This window comes from Sinocyclocheilus grahami, unplaced genomic scaffold (genome assembly GCF_001515645.1).
Source record: "Sinocyclocheilus grahami isolate Dianchi unplaced genomic scaffold, SAMN03320097.WGS_v1.1 scaffold702.1, whole genome shotgun sequence".
Taxonomy (NCBI): Eukaryota; Metazoa; Chordata; class Actinopteri; order Cypriniformes; family Cyprinidae; genus Sinocyclocheilus; species Sinocyclocheilus grahami.
In genome coordinates, this window is record NW_015505881.1 from 517,620 (window position 1) to 541,809 (window position 24,190).

General features: G+C 39.5%; 1 protein-coding gene across 1 annotated transcript; it reads right to left on the bottom strand.

Annotated features, from left to right (window-relative positions):
* Positions 1-1,716: 1,716 nt before the first annotated feature.
* On the bottom strand, positions 1,717-23,745 carry sdcbp (syndecan binding protein (syntenin)). Its single transcript, XM_016243822.1, has 11 exons — positions 23,376-23,745; positions 22,634-22,721; positions 22,427-22,514; positions 21,777-21,883; positions 17,649-17,810; positions 17,196-17,383; positions 14,454-14,526; positions 14,082-14,257; positions 2,372-2,543; positions 2,143-2,234; positions 1,717-2,000 (listed from the first exon to the last, which is right to left on the bottom strand). Exons 2-11 carry the CDS (start codon positions 22,682-22,684, stop codon positions 1,946-1,948), a joined length of 1,164 nt encoding a protein of 387 aa, XP_016099308.1. The 5' UTR covers positions 22,685-22,721; positions 23,376-23,745; the 3' UTR covers positions 1,717-1,945.
* Positions 23,746-24,190: the final 445 nt, after the last annotated feature.

Sequence of the window (24,190 nt, forward strand, 5' to 3'; positions counted from 1 at the left end):
GTGATATTATGCCTTGGCTTGCAACCTTAAAAATGTGGTTTGCTTTTATGTATTGAACACTAATTTAAATATATGACCAAGGCAACATTATCTAGCTGGCTATTTTATATTTTGTCAGAATTGCAAGATGTTTCATGAAGACAGTTAAGACAGATTTTATAAGCATCAACAAATAAGTATTGCTTTTGACTGTATGCCACTGTTTAGCTATAAAATTATGAATGTATAGCTGTCTTTGGAGTTATATTAAAACAGTAGAATTTATAATGACTATTACTATTATAATTACTATAGCAATTTAAAAATCTAATTATTTAATAAATGTAACAATAGAATTATCTTATATTATTATTATTATTTATTTATTTTTTACACTTATGGACAGAAAAAATATGTTGCTAAAAATAAAATGCATAATTTTATTTGGAACCAGTGAAAATAATAGATTTTTCAGTTGTAATTCACAGCCTGACACTGTCTAAAGAGGCTTTAGATGAACATGTAATAGCAAGATAGCAAAACAATGTGCTGCAAAGGTGTAGTCCTATCTGCAGAGACACCAAGAAAAAAAAAATCAAGTTTTGGTGAGGAAAGAAAACTACTGTTTTGTTTAAGTACCAAACCACACAGGCCACACAAACATTAGCAACGTAAAGAAGAACAACAAGAAGAATGCATGGGCACAAAACTGTACTGCAATTATAACTCTTAAACATAAAGTCGTCACATAATTAATTTCTGAATTCGGTACTGTTTTTATACAAAACTATCTTCAGCAGTGCATAGTTTTTTTAATGGCTTTTAGAATGTAATTTTAACAGCATTATTATGACTGATCTACAGCATCAGCATGCTGTAATGCATGTTGATGATAATTCAGAATGCTTTTTTGTGAGATATTATGTTGCCAGAAATTGAAATAAGCTTCAGGCTTAACAAAACATATCTAAAGATGAAGGAGATGAATTAAAGGCATCGCCCAACAATGAAAATTTGTCAACATTTACTCATCTTTATGTTGTTCCAACCATTATTCTAAACCCAAGGAGATGCTAAGCAGAATATTCACACTACAGAATAAAATGAGGACATGAATGGGGACAGAGCACTTCAAGTCAAAAAAGCACTATGAATATGTCATAAAACTAAACCATATGACCTGTGTGCTGTAAGTCTTCTGAACCTGAACAATAGCTTTGAATAAGAAAACATACTGATGCTTAAGTTGTTATTTGCTGAAAATCTTCTCCACTGCAGCTCCCTATTTGCATTCATGTATATATAATTATGAAGTGTGAAGACAAGTCACACCAACTTTGACATTAATGATGCCAAACTGCATATGTTGTTGCATGTGTTATGACTGATCGTGATGAACCAGTTTTAATATGCAAAAGTGTGAATGACATTTGACAGCTATGGCAGAGGGGAGGCTTAGTGAATTTAATCAGTGCATAATGACTTACATTCTAATGTGTTCCACATTATATTTGCCTTCATATGAGTTAGAAAATAGCACAGTAAGTTGAATAAATTACTTTACTTTAATGGTTTCCTTTACTTTTTAGGTTCAAAAGCATCCAACCCCACTTTCAGTGTAAGGAAAAGAGCAGTGTGAACATTTTGCATATGGCCTAACATTTTCTTTTGTGTGATACGTCAGAAAGGCATATGGGTTTGGAACAACATAAAGGTAAGTAAATGATTACAGAACTTGTCATTTTTGGGTACGCTATTCATTTAAAGGAAAAACTGAAACAAATATCTCTCGTGTTATCCTTGCTTTGTCTTTCTTTGCCCGACAATAACCTCTTAAACGTACATAAACATACTTAAAATCACATGATTGTGGACACACAACTAAACTTGTGCTCCAAACAAAATGTGAGTCCTCCAAAAGCTGTGGCCAAATCATCCTCAGCTGTACAGTTTGATCCAAACGATCTCACACCTCAGGAATAGAATGATCCATTAGTGACTTTACAATACTGCTGGACATCCTGCAGCGAGGAAAATAATGTTAAGAATACATTAGTGAGACGCAATAAAAGAAGGGGGAAAAAAAGATACTTTCAGTAAAGTTGCATGAATAGACTGCTGATTGACATTGGGTTTTGTCCGCCCGCGGTTTATTTTCCATACCTTTTCATCATGTGTTCAAAGATGACCACTGGCATCACAGTTACCGTGACAACTCCTCCGCTGGAATTAAGAATGTCTGTGATTTGGGAATCCTAATCAAAGAGATGAAAAGAGAAGAACGTATCTTCAATTGAAATCAAGTGCTTTACAGGGCCATGTTGTGATTTAAGAAAGACGGCAAAAGAGAAAGAAGGAAAACCAACAAATGCAAAATACTGATGTCATTTACCTTCAGTCCGATTATATTCTGACCATTGATCTCACAGATCTGATGATCAGTAAGGAGGCCGTTACGTGCTGCTGAGCTGTCTTTTACTATTGAGGTGATTCGACCCTTTTTAAAAAGAAAGCCGAGCTGCCCGTTCATGTCCTTGTGAAGAGTAACAGTTCGCTCCAATGGCCTGCAAACAGTAATAGTATTTTCAGTGCTGGTTTATAATTGCATAATGAACATGTATTTGATGGTATACCAGGCAACATCTTTTTTATTTTATTTTTTTTTTAATTTTCTAAATTTTGCCGGGGTGTCCTTTGCAGGCTTTCCTTTGCATTTCTTTTCTTGTATTGCATCCTTGAATCCTTTCCCATATATGTAATGGTATTTCAAAACCACCTGTCACAGAGATATGGACACAGACAGAGTGAACTCAACAGGGTTTATTGGCAGATGAGATTATACAAACACAAGTGTTGTAGTTCCTTGATAGAGGATGAAACTGGTCAGGACTGGTCGGTGGAGACCTTCCCCGGCCCATCTGCTCTCTGAGGCTGAGGTTATATCTGAAAAAACTGGCCTGAAGGCCGATGGAACTCACACTTTCTCAACCCAGAAAGTGTTTGCAGAGTTCCAGTACAAGAGTTACATGGTAGCAATTTTCTGAGCCTCATTCTTGGAGTAGCCAAGGATATCATCGATACAGATGATGATGATGAAGTAATGAAGATACTCCTGGAATACCTCATTCATGAAGCCTTGGAACATGGAGGTAGAGTTGGCCAAGCCATACGTCATTATCCAGTGTTCATAGTGGTCGGTGGGAGTGACAAATGCCGTCTTACACTTGTCTCCCTTCTGGATCTGAACGAGGTTGTAAGTGCTACATAGGTCCAGCTTGGTGAACACCAATGCTCCTTGCAGCTGTTTCAGGATTGCCAGGACCAGGGGAAGACGATATCAGAATTTGATGGTGATGTCATTGAGGGTGCAGTAGTCAATTTATGGCCTCAAGCCAAACAGAGGAAAATGGAAGAGGCAGGGAAAGTTGAAGAGTGGATGTAACCCTGTTAGAGTTCCTTTACACACTCCTCCATGGGAGTCAGAGACTTCCTAGGATGAAATCTGATGTTGAGCCCTCCAGAATCAGGAAGGTGATGGTTTCAGAGTGAAGGCATCCAATGTGCAGATTGATCAGAGCAGTGTGGTGATACAATAAAGGCAGTCTATTTACAATTTTCTGTTGTCATTTGGTCTGGGAGAGTCAGAAGGAATTAATCTGCATAGGCTCCTCGAAAGGCTCTGGAGGGTGTGATAAGCAAGCCATGGGCAGTGACTGCAGGGCTGTCAAGTTGGTGACTGCTTTGCGATGGGAGGCACAGATGAAATACAGTTGAATGAATTGCTCCAGCCCATAACATCATTGTGGGTGGTGAGATACAGCCAGAGAGAGGGTTCCAGTACCGGTTCAGAAGTGCAGAGCATAGTCAGTTATAGAGGAATTTCCTTGGCACAGACGGTACAGTTATTCAGATTGCCTGGCTGCGTGAGTAATTGGATGACCGGGTCTGGTTTGTAGATGGTTCAACTGCAGAATACTTCCAGAGAGCAGAGAGATGACAAACACAATTTTGTCTCAAACTATGGGAAAGCACTGTGACTGCATCTTTAACTGGAGCAAACAGTGAAGGAGAAAGTTACTGCAATCCTCTGTCACTCCCGATTAGGGCACTGGAGTGACCTGGCGTAGAACTGTGGTGCAGCAAGGGAGATGGAGGTGAGGTAGATGAGAAAGTGGTCACATTTTGGCTTTAGAATGCAGTGGAGCAGCGAGAGTTTGACAAAGCTGCTGCAGTGAAAGACGTTGTTGTGCACATAGTGATGATTGTCTGGTCTTCTATCATGGAGAGACAGTGATCTCAACAGGGTTTATTGAAAGGCATGAGAAGATACAGATGGGTGAAAAAGAGGAACACAAATCAACCAAAAACTTAACTGCCGGTAACAAAAGATGCTTTCACAAGTTTTTGAAAAGGGGCTTCTGAAATGTACCAGCTTTTTGGCGTGTTCCAATTTCCAATATTTGCAAAACAGCCTTTTTTTCACTTTAGAAATTTTGCTAAATGTTAATATTTTTTGTAACATTTTTGAAATGTCAAAGTTTTGGCTGCATGACCTTTGTGTATAGGGACAGAAATCTCTCAAGTTTCATAAAAAATAACAGTAACACTTTCTATGAAGCCCATATTTATAACACATTATAAGGGTATTCTTAAGGCATTATAATGAATGCATAATGCATTATAAAAGACCTTATAATATGTTATATCATCTTATAAATAATCATAACAACAATTATAATGCATTATAATGCTTACTCCTTTGTGGTTATGTTTTAAGATTATGATTATTTATAACACACAATGAACACCATATAAAATCTATTTTTACATTTATAATGGACTATATATGTCACGAATCCTGTCCATGGTCTTCCGTTCGATCACCACCAGAGGTCATCCTTCCGTTACATTGACTCTCGCACTACACAAACTGTTACACATCACCCTGGACTACATTTCCCATGCTCCATTGCACTAATCACAAGCTCATCTGAAACCAATCACACACACCTGCTACCAATAACACACACTATATAAATCAGTCTCACACCACCATTCAACGCTGAGTATCGTTTGCGTTTATCACTCTCCTAGTGGTAGCACATTACGGAGCCAGTTTCCTGCCCTAGTTTCTAGTCCTTAGTTCCTAGTCACAGTCTTGTCTTGCCTGCTTTCCAGTGTTACCTGATTATTGCCTGTTTATCTTGGATTAACCCTTTGACTGCTGTTTCGGACTGTGTTTGCACCTCGCTTGGACTCTAGCTCGTGTTATTGGGTAACCCCTCGTGTTTAGCCCTCTGGATATTGTTAGCCGCTGATCAACCACGCCCGTTTTAGATTACTCTTCTGTCTTGCCCTTAATATACTTTGCCATTGTCTGACCCATGCCTGTTTCATGACCACACCCTTTAATAAAGCCTTGCATATGGATCCGCACATCTCACGTCTTCTTGTCTTGCCTGCTTTCCAGTGTTACCTGATTATTGCCTGTTTATCTTGGATTAACCCTTTGACTGCTGTTTTGGACTGTGTTTGCACCTCGCTTGGACTCTAGCTCGAGTTATTGGGTAACCCCTCGTGTTTAGCCCTCTGGATATTGTTAGCCGCTGATCAACCACGCCCGTTTTAGATTACTCCTCTGTCTTGCCCTTAATATACTTTGCCATTGTCTGACCCATGCCTGTTTCATGACCACACCCTTTAATAAAGCCTTGCATATGGATCCGCACATCTCACGTCTTGTTCACCCCGTAACAATATATCTTGACATTGTTTATTTAAGATCTGCACAGTATCTTACTACATCTTGTAAGTGGTTAGGTGTGGAGTGTTATTTGAGTGTTCCCTGTGAGGCTAATATTAATTTTAATGTGAGCTAGTTAATAATTTCATCTGAAAAAAAATGCAATGTTTATGTTAGGTTACATTTTATTTTGATGGTCCCCCTGGTCTATTGACTATAAGCAACTTTGCAACTACGTCAACTAACTCTCATTAGAGTATTAGTAGGCTTAGGTTAGGGTTGGTAGAATGTTGACGTACTTGCAAAGTTAGTTATAGTCAGTTTGTCTGTTGGGGAACCGTCAAAATAATCAAACTGATATTACATTAAAAATTTTATTTTCATGACCCCCCTTGACTATAAGCAACTTTGCAACTACATGTCAACTAACTCTCATTAGAGTATTAATAGGCTTAGGTTAGGGTTGGTAGAATGTTGGCGTACTTGCAAAGTTAGTTATAGTCAGTTTGTCTGTTGGGGAACCGTCAAAATAATCAAACTGATATTACATTAAAAACAGTTCAAAGCAAATATGTCTTATTATTACACATTCATCTGATCTGATATCTGATCTTATGGCTGTTTGAGAATTTTTTTTTTATTATTACTATACTTATAAGGGGTTTTTGATGGCTTTAAGTAAAGTAGCATAAGAAAGATGGCAAGATATTAGACTTATAATACATTATAACTATGAGAAATATAATCCATTGTAACTTAAGTGGATGCAACATGTTCACTGTGTGTTATAAATCATCATAGTCTTAAAAGCTATAACCACAAATAAGTAAATAATATAAAACATTATAACTGTTCTTATGAATATTCATAAGATGATATAACATATTATAAGGGTTTTTATAATGCATTATGCATTCATTATAATGTCTTAAGAATACTCTTATAATGTATTATAAATATGGGCTTCATAGAAAGTGTTACCAAAATAACTTATTCTGTGTTTTGAAGATGAATGAAAGCCTTATGGTTTTGGAGTGACATGAGGGTGAGTACTGATAAGTGAATCTTCATTTTTGAGTATTCCTTTAACGAAAGAGGTTTGTTGAAACTGCCTGATGAGCCATACCACTACAAACCTACTTCAGTGAAATACTAGCAATAAAGTTCTATTTTGTCAGAATATGAAGTTAATTGTGAATGGTTATGTCATCTAAAACAAACAAACACATAAATACAATCATATACAATGTATATCTGTGTATTTTCTATAATTTTCTATTTGGATAAAAACCCAAATTTTATTTTCTTTATTTATTAACAGAAATGTTATTTCACATCCTGCCAGTTTTGTCCAACAAACAATGTGCATATTGAAGGCTATGCCTACATGTATATTGTGTAAAATATATAATGTTTAAAAAAAAGTTAAAGTTAAAAATCACTAGATAAAAATAAAAATAAGCATTTTTAGATTTACAAAACAGTTCCATTCTGTATGAATTATAAGCTTGTTTCCCCATGGGGACCTAAAAAATATCCCCACAAGGTCAAAATTGACTGGTATTACTATACTTATGGGGGCATTTGGTCTCCATAATGTATGGCAGCGGTTCTTAATCCTGGTCCTAGTCACCCCCCGTTCTGCACATTTTGTATGTTTCTTCTATCGCTTCAGAGGTTTTTTGTTCTATTCGACTGTAAGTGCCCTGTGAAGTGGACATCACAGGATATTCCGCCATGATTCCAGTTCGAAAGGAGTGTATATGTTCCATTCAAAGGGCACCAAAGTGCAAGGGACATGTCTATTATGCAAAACTCATGATTATGGTTAAATAACCCTCGACAGTTCTGTAGTAAGTTTTGTCTGTTTATGAAGATGTTGCAGGCACCGATGTAGCCATGTTCTTAAGTAAAGTAAACCAATTTTCAGCCAATTTTCCGTGTGCAGGGAGTAGAGAGTAGTGAACACTGTGTAGGGCCCATGTCAATCGGAACACAGTTCATTCATGGAGCTCTCTTCTAAAGAGCTGGTGATTTTAATCAGGTGGATTAAGAATTAATCAAGGATTAAGAACCACTAAAGTAGGGAATACCAGTCCACACACACACACACACACACACACAAAAGAACACACATTCACTCATCTGAGCATAGTAATTATAGTGTACATTTGATTTACCCCATTACCAGGGGCATAGCAGCTCTTTTAAATGTGGGGGAGACACAACTGTCAGGGCAACATGACCCTCATGGGCCAAACAAATTCATTATGTACATTTACTACTGAGGTGAGAAAAAGCACTGCTAAAACTCCCTGTGCTAAGAAATATCTAGGACTTAATTTGTATTTTCCATCATTGAGCATTTTAATGAAATGCAGTTTATCTAACTGTAGTATTCAGGTAAAAATGCTATAACCATTCAATAATCAAATGTAAAACACAACACTACATAGTCTTTACAGTATGAATAAAATATACATTAATCCTTATTAAAGCTACAAAAGTCATTCAGTCAAGAGCAGTGAATGACTTTCTCTTTTTCTTTTTTGTATGATTAACATTAAGGACACAGGACATAAGGACATAATAAACCCGCTGCTGTCACTTTAAGACCTAATGTACTGATCCAAGATATTGATACTGAATCACAACTGTTTACGTTCACTTAAGACATAACCGACTGAATACCTGAATATTCACCCAGACTGTCATTTTGTGTGTGTTTGACCATTAAAGCACAATAAGCCATGAAAAATACAACTCAGATCGGAAATCCTATGCTTTGGGAAGCTTTCAGTGTGTCAGACAGCACGAGTACCATACTGAGGTTTTTTTATTGCCTATATTGCTTAATACCTTTTATTTTCTCATTCATGCGTTTTGAATGGGCCCTGCGTTCCCCCTCTCGCGAGGAGGGATCAGGTGAGTGCTACACTTCACACCCAGACCTCGCCCTCTGCCATCACAGGCGTGGCCATCAAAGGCCCCGGGCCGGGTCCCTGTGTTCCACCTTGCTGCCCCACCGCGGGTACGATGGTGGCTCCGTTGGTCCATTGGCACGGTGGTCATAGAAATCGCAGTTCAGCTGGCGAAGGGTGCGATAGAGCCGGCCCCTCTAGCCGATATGAGGACGTGTCCAAGAAGAGCGGTGGGTTACGACCAATCTTGGACCTGCAAGATTTGAATTGCATGCTTCACAAGCTGCCGTTCAAAATGTTGACGCAGAAACACATTTTCGAGTGCATACCTCCCCAAGACTGGTTTGCAGCGATCGAAATGAAGGACGCATACTTTCATGTCTCGTTCCTCCTACGACAAAGGCCATTCCTGCATTTCGCCTTCAAGGGTCCGGCATATCAGTACAAGGTCCTGCCCTTCGGGCTGTCCCTGTCGCTCCGTGTCTTCACCAAAGTCGCGGAGGTGGCCCTTGTTCCCTTGAGAGAACAGGGTGTTTGCATCTCCATTGGCACGGTGGTCATAGAAATCGCAGTTCAGCTGGCGAAGGGTGCGATAGAGCCGGCCCCTCTAGCCGATATGAGGATGTGTCCAAGAAGAGCGGTGGGTTACGACCAATCTTGGACCTGCAAGTTTTGAATTGCATGCTTCACAAGCTGCCGTTCAAAATGTTGACGCAGAAACACATTTTCGAGTGCATACCTCCCCAAGACTGGTTTGCAGCGATCGAAATGAAGGACGCATACTTTCATGTCTCGATCCTCCTACGACAAAGGCCATTCCTGCATTTCGCCTTCAAGGGTCCGGCATATCAGTACAAGGTCCTGCCCTTCGGGCTGTCCCTGTCGCTATATTGGCCCAACAGGACCTGGTATCCGGAACTCATGCTCCTCACGACAGCCCCCCTCTGGCAGATTCCTCTGAGGAAGGATCTGCTTTTTCAGAGATGGGGCACCCTCTGGCACCTGCGTCCGAACCTGTGGAAACTCCATATATGGTCCCTGGATGGGACACGGAGGTTCTAGTTGACCTACCCCAGAAGGTACTATCGCTTCAGCACAAGCACCGTTCATGAGGCGGGCCTATGCTTTGAAGTGGAACCTGTTAGTCGACTGGTGTTCCTCTCACCGAGAGGACCCCCGGAAATGTTCGATCAGTGCCGTGCTTTCCTTCTTGCAGCAAGGGTTGGAGCGTAGGCTGTCCCCCTCCACCCTTAAGGTTTACGTTGCTGCTATCTCCGCACACGGTGAGGAAGCATGACCTGGTCGTCAGGTTCCTTAGGGGGGCCAGAAGGTTAAATCCTCCTAGGTCCCCCTCCTTACCCCCTTGGGATTTAGTATTGGTGCTAAGAGCCCTACAAACTGCTCCCTTCGAGCCTTTGGAGTCAGTCGAGTTGAAGTTTCTCTCCATGAAACCCCTACTCCTGACTGTATTGGCCTTGATTAAGAGGGTGGGGGACCTGCAGGTATTTTTGGTCGACGAATTGTGCCTTGAGTTTGGGCCGGCTGACTCCAGTGCAACACTGAGACCCCGGCCTGGCTATGTGCCCAAGATTCCTACCACTCCCTTCAGGGACCAGGTGGTGAACCTGCAAGCGCTGCCCCTGGAGGAGGCAGACCCAGCCCTAGCTTTGCTCTGTCCTGTACGTGCACTGCGGCAGTACATGGATAGAACTCAGAGCTTTAGGTCCTCAGAGCAGCTCTTTGTCTGTTACGGAGGACAGCAGAAGGGGAAAGCTGTCTCCAAGCAGAGGATGGCCCACTGGATAGTGGATGCCATCACCTTGGCCTATGAGGCACAATGTGTGCCCTGCCCACTCAGGCTGCATGCTCACTCCACTAGGGGTGTCGCATCGTCCTGGGTGCTGGCTTGTGGTACCTCACTAGCAGATATTTGTAGAGCTGCGGGCTGGGCGACTCCTAACACGTTCGCTAGGTTCTATAGCCTACGTGACGAACCAGTTTCTTCCTGTGTTCTCACCTCAATCGGGTAGTGGCACTGAGAGGCCCAGTTCAGAGTCGGCTTGTGGTGTTCATAATGCCTAGTTCTTCAGAGAGCTCCCTAACCAGGCAAACCCTGTCGAGTCCTCCAGCACTCAGGCGGCCGGACGTGGCGGAGCGTCCAGTGCCAGGCCTTTCATCCAATGAATTCCTGAAATCTGGTGTGAGACTAGTGCCCATATGAGTGACCCTGTTGGGATCCCATAAGTTTATTTCCACGGTACAGTTACTAGGGCCGTGTTTCCCCTGGCAGGCTATGCTCTGCCGTCTCTAGATGATGCAGCCTGAGCCATCTCAGAGACTTCCATGTGCAATAGGACCGTTTTGGGTTACTCCACATGAGTAAATGTCACTCCACCCCCTCTGGGAGAAGTTGACTCTGCAGCATGCCTCTTCCAAGTAGGAAGGGCACACTTTCCCAGTGTTATCCAAGTCCTACTGTTTGGGTTGCTTGAGGAACAGCAGTAGTCGACCTTCTCTGTGTAGAGCACGTTCCTATCGTCTGCCTTATAGGAAGGTTTAGGAGGCATACACAGGGCACTGGAGGGGGCAGCACCTGTGGCGTGTTGGTAGGAATTCCCAATTCCCAAACTGAAAGGGAATGTCACATTTACATTTGTAACGGAGACGTCACGTCCCTTCGCCACAGTTGCTGTACCGCCACTGAGCTGCCGGGTCCCTGGGTCGGCTCCTCACGAAAACATGAATGAATGCGGTGCACCTGCTGCCTCTTATACCTGTGCGGGTGTGGCAGCCAGATGCGAATGTCACATGCCAATGTCCATTGGCTTGTTTAGTTACACTCGAAGTGGATTGGTCTCTCTTGCGAGATTCCCCAATTCGTCGGTCACCGACGTGACATCTCTGTTTCCTCCTTCAGGGGACGAGGGTTACAAATGTAACCGAGATGTTATCTTTTGCTGTAATACTGTCAAAACCCAAAAGATTTACATATAGACCCAGTTGGTTGTGTCTAAAATGAAAGTAAACAGTTGAGAAAAAAATGGATACTTGCCTGTATTATTACATGAGTGCAGGTCTTAAAGGGACGGTACTAGACATGCTAAGAACTGTCATTAAAGGGATAGTTCACCCTAAAGTTTAATTTCTGTCATTATTTACTCACACACATGTTGTCCCAAACCTGTATTAATTTCTTTCTTGTGCTGAACACAAAAGAAGATATTTTGAAAAATGTGGGTATCCAAACAGTTGCTGGCCCCCATTGACTTTGATAGCAGGAAAAAATTACTATGGAAGTCACTGGGGACCAGCAACTGTTTGATTACCCACATTCTTCAAAATAACATTTATGTTAAGCAGAAGAAAGAAACTCATGCAGGTTTAAAACTTCTTTGGAGTGAGTAAATGATGGTATAAAAATAAAACACTATGACAGCATTGACAGACAGATGACAGCATTTTTACTTTTGGGTGAAATAGTCCTTTAAAGGGAATATTCCTTGTCAAAACAGCTCTTTTCACAGCAAGCCGTTTCAGTGCATTTCTCTTTAAATGGTAATGAGCTCTGCTATCCCTGCCCCTCTCCCTCCGTGGGATGATGCGTGGTTCTCTGAGAGACTGTAAACTTTAGCCATATTCATCGTGAAACTTGCTAACTAGCACATTATTAGGAAAGGTGATTTGCAAAATTCATTAAAAAACTTATACTCACTTCTTCTGGAGGTGAAGCTGAATCATGAATGATTTGCACAAACATAAATGCATTTAGGCAGATCAGGGGATGCATTCCCTTCAAAAACAAACATACTTCACTGCGTCTTCAGTGGCTCAGATGTCGGGAGTAAATGACAACTGCTATGTTCATTATTACATCCAACAACAAAACATCTCAATCACTTAAGAGACATTCTTGTCTACAACTGCTCTGGCGTCGAAACAATGGCGGACTGATGACAGCTTACTCAGGCAGGTCTAAGGTAAAATGCTAGTGTCAATCAACAATCGTGGGAGGGGCCTGGGTCTGTGTGACGTCAGACAGCCAAGAATCTGAGAACGGCTTGATTTGAAAAAAGGGATATTATTTATCTGGATTTAAAAACAAAAACAAACACTGGGTGGATTTTTATCATTATAGGGTGGTTGTGTACACACACTGCCAACACACATTTCAGTTCAAATAACATGTAAAAGTGAATTTTGCATCAGATGACCCTTTTAATGTTTATAAAACAACAAGAGAAAATCACTCACTAGTCTTGACTGAAAAACTTTAATGCAGTTGCTTTAATAGGAATCAATAGTGTTTTAGTTTTATATTTGTTCATTCAATTTCTTGAATGCTCTGGCTAAATACACCTATTGTACCTGAAAATAAAACACTGTTTGTTTTATTTGTATATTATGTGTATTTGTAATGTGTATCTTTGTTCTTATTTTTTAATAACAAAGATAAAATAATGACAAAGATTTTTAATCTTCGCCCACTTTGGCCTACATATCTGTCATTCTTTTTTATATTTTGTTATCTTTTAAGGCTTTATATTTATAACAGGGAAATTAGTTTGGTTGTACTGCTTAGACAGCTTGCAAAATAGTAAAATTTGGAATGGTGATACAATTGTGAATCGTGATATTTAAAAAAAAAAGAAAACTTGATATATTTTTGCCATACTGCCCACCCCTACATCAGCTACTGATGCAGTGAGTCATTCCCTATTCAGGAGATCAGGGTTACATATGTAACCAAGATCTCTTTCAGAAAACTTAATAAACACAGACAGAAAAAAGACTGTTAAATAGCATATGGATGCTTTTTGGATGATTCTATTTCTGCATTAAAAAGTAGTTAAACTGTCAGAGCCGATGGTCTTGTGGGCAGCACCCTGACACATAACATGGTTGTGCTCCTGGCGACCTAAGTTCAAGTCCTGTATTTTATGATTAATTTCCATCTTCCACATTATTTTCTATCAAATGTATACTTCACTCTGCCAAAAATAAAGTAGTTGGGCTGTCAGAGCCATAGCCTGATACTTTCACGTATCGTGTAACAGTGCTTGGTGTACACCCGAGTTTGAATTCTGACTCAAGGTCTTTTCTCATTCCCCTCTCTCCTGTTATTACTGTTGCTAAAATTCAGGCCTTGGCCAAAAAATTAATTGGCTTATACAGTTTGACAAATTAAAATTCTTTTGACAACTCTTTTCATGAGTGTCTCTAATACCTACATACTTTTTAGTATTAACAATGGTTTACAACAATAGTTGATGTACAGCTGTAAGGCTTAAACTACATACACACACCCTCCTGTGTCTGATCTCTTGATTAATAATTCATGACAACCTGATCCTCATAAATTAAACATCATTGTGCGGAGTATTTGAAACCTGCAAAAATGCTCTATGTATGATGTGATGTGTGTGTGCATGTGTGTGTACCTGTCTCGCACAGCCAAAGTGATCTTCTCTGGGTTGGCATTCTTAAGCTCCTTATGTGCATTATCACTACTCCAGCCGGCACATGATTTGCCATTGATCTGCAGAATCTGATCACCAAAGCGCAGCCCTGCCAGTGCTGCAGGAGTGTTGGCCTGCACTAATTGCACAAACACGCCCTGAAACACACATTTGGAAATGTTAATCCGTCCCTTCGCCACAGTTGCTGTACCGCCACTGAGCTGCCGGGTCCCTGGGTCGGCTCCTCACGAAAACATGAATGAATGCGGTGCACCTGCTGCCTCTTATACCTGTGCGGGTGTGGCAGCCAGATGCGAATGTCACATGCCAATGTCCATTGGCTTGTTTAGTTACACTCGAAGTGGATTGGTCTCTCTTGCGAGATTCCCCAATTCGTCGGTCACCGACGTGACATCTCTGTTTCCTCCTTCAGGGGACGAGGGTTACAAATGTAACCGAGATGTTATCTTTTGCTGTAATACTGTCAAAACCCAAAAGATTTACATATAGACCCAGTTGGTTGTGTCTAAAATGAAAGTAAACAGTTGAGAAAAAAATGGATACTTGCCTGTATTATTACATGAGTGCAGGTCTTAAAGGGACGGTACTAGACATGCTAACAACTGTCATTAAAGGGATAGTTCACCCTAAAGTTTAATTTCTGTCATTATTTACTCACTCACATGTTGTCCCAAACCTGTATTAATTTCTTTCTTGTGCTGAACACAAAAGAAGATATTTTGAAAAATGTGGGTATCCAAACAGTTGCTGGCCCCCATTGACTTTGATAGCAGGAAAAAATTACTATGGAAGTCACTGGGGACCAGCAATGTGGGTTTGATTACCCACATTCTTCAAAATAACATTTATGTTCAGCAGAAGAAAGAAACTCATGCAGGTTTAAAACTTCTTTGGAGTGAGTAAATGATGGTATAAAAATAAAACACTATGACAGCATTGACAGACAGATGACAGCATTTTTACTTTTGGGTGAAATAGTCCTTTAAAGGGAATATTCCTTGTCAAAACAGCTCTTTTCACAGCAAGCCGTTTCAGTGCATTTCTCTTTAAATGGTAATGAGCTCTGCTATCCCTGCCCCTCTCCCTCCGTGGGATGATGCGTGGTTCTCTGAGAGACTGTAAACTTTAGCCATATTCATCGTGAAACTTGCTAACTAGCACATTATTAGGAAAGGTGATTTGCAAAATTCATTAAAAAACTTATACTCACTTCTTCTGGAGGTGAAGCTGAATCATGAATGATTTGCACAAACATAAACGCATTTAGGCAGATCAGGGGATGCATTCCCTTCAAAAACAAACATACTTCACTGTGTCTTCAGTGGCTCAGATGTCGGGAGTAAATGACAACTGCTATGTTCATTATTACATCCAACAACAAAACATCTCAATCACTTAAGAGACATTCTTGTCTACAACTGCTCTGGCGTCGAAACAATGGCGGACTGATGACAGCTTACTCAGGCAGGTCTAAGGTAAAATGCTAGTGTCAATCAACAATCGTGGGAGGGGCCTGGGTCTGTGTGACGTCAGACAGCCAAGAATCTGAGAACGGCTTGATTTGAAAAAAGGGATATTATTTATCTGGATTTAAAAACAAAAACAAACACTGGGTGGATTTTTATCATTATAGGGTGGTTGTGTACACACACTGCCAACACACATTTCAGTTCAAATAACATGTAAAAGTGAATTTTGCATCAGATGACCCTTTTAATGTTTATAAAACAACAAGAGAAAATCACTCACTAGTCTTGACTGAAAAACTTTAATGCAGTTGCTTTAATAGGAATCAATAGTGTTTTAGTTTTATATTTGTTCATTCAATTTCTTGAATGCTCTGGCTAAATACACCTATTGTACCTGAAAATAAAACACTGTTTGTTTTATTTGTATATTATGTGTATTTGTAATGTGTATCTTTGTTCTTATTTTTTAATAACAAAGATAAAATAATGACAAAGATTTTTAATCTTCGCCCACTTTGGCCTACATATCTGTCATTCTTTTTTATATTTTGTTATCTTGTAAGGCTTTATCTTTATAACAGGGAAATTAGTTTGGTTGTACTGCTTAGACAGCTTGCAAAATAGTAAAATTTGGAATGGTGATACAATTGTGAATCGTGATATTTAAAAAAAAAAGAAAACTTGATATATTTTTGCCATACTGCCCACCCCTACATCAGCTACTGATGCAGTGAGTCATTCCCTATTAGTAAATGATGGTATAAAAATAAAACACTATGACAGCATTGACAGACAGATGACAGCATTTTTACTTTTGGGTGAAATAGTCCTTTAAAGGGAATATTCCTTGTCAAAACAGCTCTTTTCACAGCAAGCCGTTTCAGTGCATTTCTCTTTAAATGGTAATGAGCTCTGCTATCCCTGCCCCTCACCCTCCGTGGGATGATGCGTGGTTCTCTGAGAGACTGTAAACTTTAGCCATATTCATCGTGAAACTTGCTAACTAGCACATTATTAGGAAAGGTGATAAACTGTCAGAGCCGATGGTCTTGTGGGCAGCACCCTGACACATAACATGGTTGTGCTCCTGGCGACCTAAGTTCAAGTCCTGTATTTTATGATTAATTTCCATCTTCCACATTATTTTCTATCAAATGTATACTTCACTCTGCCAAAAATAAAGTAGTTGGGCTGTCAGAGCCATAGCCTGATACTTTCACGTATCGTGTAACAGTGCTTGGTGTACACCCGAGTTTGAATTCTGACTCAAGGTCTTTTCTCATTCCCCTCTCTCCTGTTATTACTGTTGCTAAAATTCAGGCCTTGGCCAAAAAATTAATTGGCTTATACAGTTTGACAAATTAAAATTCTTTTGACAACTCTTTTCATGAGTGTCTCTAATACCTACATACTTTTTAGTATTAACAATGGTTTACAACAATAGTTGATGTACAGCTGTAAGGCTTAAACTACATACACACACCCTCCTGTGTCTGATCTCTTCATGAATAATTCATGACAACCTGATCCTCATAAATTAAACATCATTGTGCGGAGTATTTGAAACCTGCAAAAATGCTCTATGTATGATGTGATGTGTGTGTGCATGTGTGTGTACCTGTCTCGCACAGCCAAAGTGATCTTCTCTGGGTTGGCATTCTTAAGCTCCTTATGTGCATTATCACTACTCCAGCCGGCACATGATTTGCCATTGATCTGCAGAATCTGATCACCAAAGCGCAGCCCTGCCAGTGCTGCAGGAGTGTTGGCCTGCACTAATTGCACAAACACGCCCTGAAACACACATTTGGAAATGTTAATCTGAGATTACCCATTATAATTTTGGGGTGTAATGTTATGATGTGAATGTGGATGTCATTCATTAAAACATAGAACACTTAGAAATTATTAAAATATCTAAATGTTTGAAACATTTTTCAGCTAAAAACGGCAGACTATTGACATGTTGCAATAGATTCTCGCTTGTTGGATTGTTAGATTAATAAATTATATTAATTCAAGTTTAAAAGTTAAAGTATTTATAACATTAAATAAATACATTATCTATGACTTTGAGGCGGAGGCCAATCTTCCCATCCATGTCTTTGCACAGCACCACCTCCCGTACACCCTGTCGAATCTCTGCCCGCTTCACCCCCAGGTCACTTCCGGTTATGGGGGCTGCCGCCCAGCTCATTCCATGTGTGCAGACACTAAGAGCCTAAAAAGCATTGGGGAATATATAATACTGCAAAAAATATTTAGTCAAATTACCCAAAATATACTTCCTGCGGTAACATCTCAATTAATTGGTTTTATTCAAGTTAAATATATTATTTTAAGTGACTGTAATCAAGATGACATTAAGTTATACCAATGAAAGTAATTTAAAACAAGTAAGGTAAAAACAGCTTCCTAAGGGTGCAGTATATAATATTGACAGCTAGCAGTTGAAATGGGGACTGCAGTCCAAATTCAAAATATTGGAGTCGTTTGTCAGGCTCCTCTTCAGACTCAATGCTCATACGGGTTGCCAGATTAGGACACACAAGAGGAATGAGCACAACTGACAATGGAAGGCAACGAGACTTATAATGTAAATTGTTTAGTTGATTTATCTGTGTTTTATTATTCCTCTTGTTATAGAGCTTTTTAGATGGATACCGAGGCTTTTTAGGCTGGGTAGAATCTCTGTTCGACAGTTCATTTGTTATCTCCCATGGCTGCAATACGCTGTGTTTTGCACCAACTGGAAACCCGGGATGTCAAAATACCATTGGGTAAATTGGCAGTGGGCGGAATCACAAAGAGCAAAACAAAAAACAGACATTCTGACACGGAACACACTTTTCAAAATTAGAATAACTGCCTGTAGCATTGTTTTCAGAGAAACTAGTATGTGAACTTTTTTTTAAACTATGTTGTGTTATGCTTTTAAAATTGAATATAAGATAATATACTGTAATATATGTATGTTATATACTGCCATTCTGGTGTGCTCCTCTCTTTCCCTGGTCCTTTTGGTTTTGTAACGTGGGGTTCGGGTTTTGTTTCTTGTTTAGGTTTTTTGGTCTTTTATTTTGATATTTTGCCTTGTTTCATGTTCCTGTCACGTGTTTCTTGCCCCTCATGTGATCATGTCATGTGCTACTCTTGTCTGTGTGCCATGTTGTGATTGGTTGCTTTAGTCATGTGCCTTGTTTTCCATTGGTTGGTTTGTGTCATGTGACCTTTATTGTTTGGCATTTATATTGTCTGGTGAGAGCAGCCTCTTGCAGTCGGGGCGGAATTAAAAGCGGAGACGTCAAGTCAGACACTTTCTGCTTCCGGCAATGACGCTCTCGCAGTGTTTGCATACTCTATCACAGATAAAGTGAATTAAATGCAATATTTCTCAAATACACAGAAACATTTTTATTGGCAACAGAAACACTTTTTATATACTGCTTAATACAGCGCCATCTGTTCAAGAATAAAGTTCAACATAGACAAATAGGCTACTAAATACCAATAAAGTGGAGGTATATATATTTAAATAAGTGAAGTGAAGTGAAGTGACATGTGGCCAAGTATGGTGACCCATACTCGGAATTAGTGCTCTGCATTTACCCATCCAATGTGCACACACACAGCAGTGAACACACACTCGGAGCAGTAATATAATAATATTATATAAATAATAATATAAATATATATATAATATATATATATTTTGATAAACATGACTCAAGACAACAGTGCGACTACACTAAAAAAGCTTTTACTGTTATAAAAAACACAAATTGTTAGAATAAACGCAACACACGTCGTGGTTGTCATCACAGAATCTGACCAATGAGAATAAAGCATGTCATCATCAAGGCTCTCACAGCCGATTTTGAGCAACTGCAGCGTCTGACCTCGGCGGCTGGTCTCGTTTGCTCTCGCGGTACTTTGATGGCCCATGTGATCATAAAAGCCCAATTTATACTTCTGCGTCGAACCTACGCTATAGCTTACACGTCAGACGCCGTAGCCTGTCGTGCACCTCTCCAAAAATCTAACAGCGCGTCAATTCTACGCAGACCGCGAGCGCTGTGATTGGTCTGCTAGAACCCCTACCTCCGTATGTACTTGAGTTTTGTGTGTGTTTATGTGCACTTTAATATATTTTAATGTTACATTATATAAAATAAAACAAAGCAAAGAACAAGTGTTTTATTTATTATACTACATAGCATTATACATCAGTATTTGTCCGCGACAAACAATGTTGATCTGCCGTGGTACAAGTCCTTGTGGAGATTGAAAGTATGCCATCTTCTCCTGTTCCGTTGTTGTCTCCTTTTTGTAGTTTTAAATAATGATTTGGTATTTATTTGCCGCCGTCACGGCTATAATGCTTCTCCGACGAGCGGCTTCTTCTTCGGCTTTTACCGTGGTACTGTGGGTTACATCAGCAACATGCCCGTGGACACTGTAGACTAGCGGTTTGTATGTGTACTGCACGTTGACGCGGACAGCGACACAGAACTATAAATGATTTCGCTTTAATTCTCGGGCTCTAACTCGTTCGCTAAACTGAACATGCAATCAGAGCTCTCACTAGCGCCAACGGTCCCGACGGCCCCGACACCGATTCAACATGCACGGTCAAACTGCCGCCGACGTGAGCCCGACGAGAGCCGATGAGTGGAACACACCAAACACATAACTAGCCCGACCGTCGCTTGCCGTCGGCCTGACGTTGGCCAATGGCCGACCATCGGCTTGGTGTGTCCCAGCCTTTAACCTCTGTTTGGTGAGTTGTTTCATGTCTGTATAGTCAAGTCAAGCCAAGTCTAGTCAAGTCTTTGTGTTTTGTTTGGATTTTTGGATTTCACTCTGTATAATAAATCTGAACTTGGATTCATCTACAACTTGCCGTTCAGTGGACCATCATTACAGGTTTGTTACAGTATATTAGTTTACCATAAATGCCTATCAGTACTTTCGGAAACAAGCATTAACCTTATTTCACAGACCACGGAATTAATTATGAAATGACATATAAAGTTGTACTTAAGTCCGAAGTGTGATGTGTCTTCTGTTTTCTAGGACTCTTAAGCTGCGTGCGAAATCGCATACTTCCATACAATATAGTAGGCGAAAAACAGTATGCGAGGCGAGTAGTATGTCCGAATTCATAGTATTTGAAAAACAGTAGGCGAGAAGTACCCGGATGACCTACTACTTCCGCCCGAATTCCGTAGCATGCATACGATGGACACTTTACTATCCCATGAGGCCACGGGAGAGGAGGCGTCATATTCGAAAATGGCGGAAGGCGGCGACACGACTCTTTTCAAGTGTAATTACCTCAGGGAAAAACGTTGTTCATTGTGGTTAAATTGCACTTGTTCAACATGATCTAAGTGAACGGCTGACTTATTGAATGTTTAAACATTGTAAATCGATGAGATGATTTCGTGAATCGGCCGTAAAAAGATGTTTAATCATTGTTATTACTGAGCACATCAAGTTAACGAACAGATCGAGCTAGTGTCAGTGCTGTTGTACATCAGCTTGTTAACTGCTTTTTTAACGGAGACGTTCGACGTTAAAACGCAGATGAAAGCGGTAAGAAGAAACCTTTCTGATGTTCGCGCAGTAGTGAGGGCTCTTTAAATTTTGGCACTGTTGTGAAGACGCATGTCACGTGACAACATCAATATGGCGGATGTAGTACGTCCGAATTCCATTCATACTACTCTCATTCATACTATATAGAACGTACTTTTTTAACGGTCGAGTAGTACGTTCAAATTCAAAATGTAGTACCTACTAAGCAGTATGCGATTTCGGACGCACCCTTAGTTTGAGGTTTTCTTGGATTCTTACTTTTTTTTTTCATTGTGGTATATTTACATTCCTGTTGCTTTTTTCCTGTTTCCTTGGTTACAGAATCATGTTCACCTGAATATAGTTTCGTTCCTTATTTTATTTTGTGATTTATGCCTTCTTTTTGTTTGTCTTTTAGTCATGGATTGTTTTCACTTGTGAATAAAAGGCAAAAAGTAAATAATTTCTGTAGTAAGTACTTTTTTTTTAAATGCATGCAAAGTGTACTTCTTTTTCACTTCTTTTTCAAGAGAATGTCTTGTTTTTGTGTGTTATTTTGAAAAAGGGAATAAGCTGATGCGCAGTTCTCAGGCATAAACACACTCACCCCACTGGTCTGGTCAGGAGCTGAAGAGGAAAGAGTTTCTTGAGCTTCTGCACTGAGATTTAGACCCATAAACTCATTCAGCTCAGGGTACAACCTGCTAGAAGTAGCTAAAGAGAGACAGACAACATTAAAAATGGTCTAAGCTAAGTGAGAAAAATCTGATAACTCAAATTTACTTGTTTCTACAATATGAGTTTTCCAGGTATGAAAATATCAGTTTTGGAATTTCCATAATATTTCCTGATTGTTCAAGACTGTAAGAACCCTATATAATGCTTTAGTTTAGAGACAGTTAACCATTTACTTATTAGCATGCATATTACTAGTATATTGGCTGTTTATTAGTACTTACACAGCACATATTAATGCCTTATTATGCATGACCATATTTTAGATCCCTTAATCCTACCCCATACTAAACTTAACAACAACCTTACTGTTAATAAGCAGCAAATTAGGAGTTTAATGAGGCAAAAGTCAAAGTTAATAGTGAGAATTGGTTCCCAAACTAAAGTGGGACTATATATTCTAAAGCCTCTTGTGAGGTACCCATGGCACCCTTATTTGAAGCTCAGCCTCAGGGTCTAAATCTCTTTTCTGTCATACATTTTGTAATCATACATAGATACAGCACAGTATCTGATTCTTACCTATCTCTTCAGATTTTGCATCATAGTAAGGCTCAGGTTCTGGAAGAGGTAAAGCCTTTAATGGGCTCGCAGTAGGGGTGTTCTGTGCCTACATAAAATGGGGGGTTGTGGGTTAGCATTTTGGATAGATAGATATATAGTTTTAAATACACACATATACACATACATACATACATACATACACACATAAATAAATCAATGTCCAACCTTCATGAACTTATCCACCTTCATGTCTTCTAGAGATGGATACAGTGACATGGTTATTATTCTGTTTCGAGCACACTGGATGAATTTCCTGAAATTTTTTAAATATTTTAGTTATTGTAACAATAGAAATACAATTTACTATTTAAAAACATAAAACACGTCATAGAAAGGTAGTCCAGACAATTATTATTATTGTTATTATTATTATTACTAGACTTAAAACGCATCTTTATTGTATGGCCTTTCCTGATTTTTAATTTATGGATTAGTGTTGTTATCTTGGATTTTAATTTGTATTTTATTTTATACTTTACTGTATTTTATGATTGTTTTGTACAGCATTTTGGTCAGTGTAAGCTGAATTTCTCTATAAATAAAATTTACTTACTACTACTACTATTATTATTATTATTATTATTATATTTATTTGGAAATGTGGAAATAAGGAAATGTAAAAAAAAAGAATTAAACATTTCCTTATTTTCACATTTCCGTGTGTAATTTTCGCTTTATAAAGATACTAAATGACAACAAATATAGGCTATTAGGCTACTGGTCGTTCGCGCAAGGTTTGTTGCTTGAATGTATAGGTTGCGCGTTATATAGAATAAAAGACAGCGCAATAAAAGATATTATATAGAAATAATTAATAGTTATACATAATAGCTGTGACTGTGACAAGTCAACGTTAGCTCGTTTTCTGACGCTTTGTAAGAATGCGGCCAGGATGATGCGCACTCACCTTGACGCTGCAGAAGTCTAGTCGCACCAATAAGTATTATATGGCTTCAGTGCTCGTCGGTCCGGTTTATTCGATAGTAAACGTATGACAGCTGATTTAGTTCACTGGATCTTAGAGGTAATGAATGTAATGTCATCGGGTGTGCTGGATGAGGGAAATACAGCCTACTCGAGCGCCTGTCAGCACATCTCCTCTGAGTGAGCGCCCTCGTTCGACCAAAATAGCTATGCTTGCTCGCAGTACATGAAAACGCGAGGGGAAAAAAGCATTGGCCTGTGCTTTTCTGCTGGACTGCAACAGTTTTAAATTATACAATTTTTGATAATAATAATAATAATATTAATAATAATAGGCAACGAGAAGCTGCAGTACACATCAAAACAGACAAAATTACCAAATAAACAACATGTACAGAATCTTATGAGCATTTTTCATGAGCATTCCAAAGTACTGATTTTAGTGGTTTTGAGAAGAAGAATTTACCTTTGTGACATAGGCTACTATGTAAAAGTAATACATAATACATAGCAACCTGATACACACACACACCCTGCTAACACACGACGTAACAGTTACGTAATTGTGTTAGCTGGGCACACACAGGTTTGTTTTTATGGTTTATGGGGACTCTCCATAGGCGTAATGGTTTTTATACTGTACAAACCGTATTTTCTGCTGTCCTACACCAACCCTACACCTAAACCTACCCCTCACAGGAAACGTTCTGCGTTTTTAGATTTTCAAAAAACTCATTCTGAATTATTTATAAGCCTTTTGAATTACGGGGACACTGAAAATGTCCTCATAAATCACTT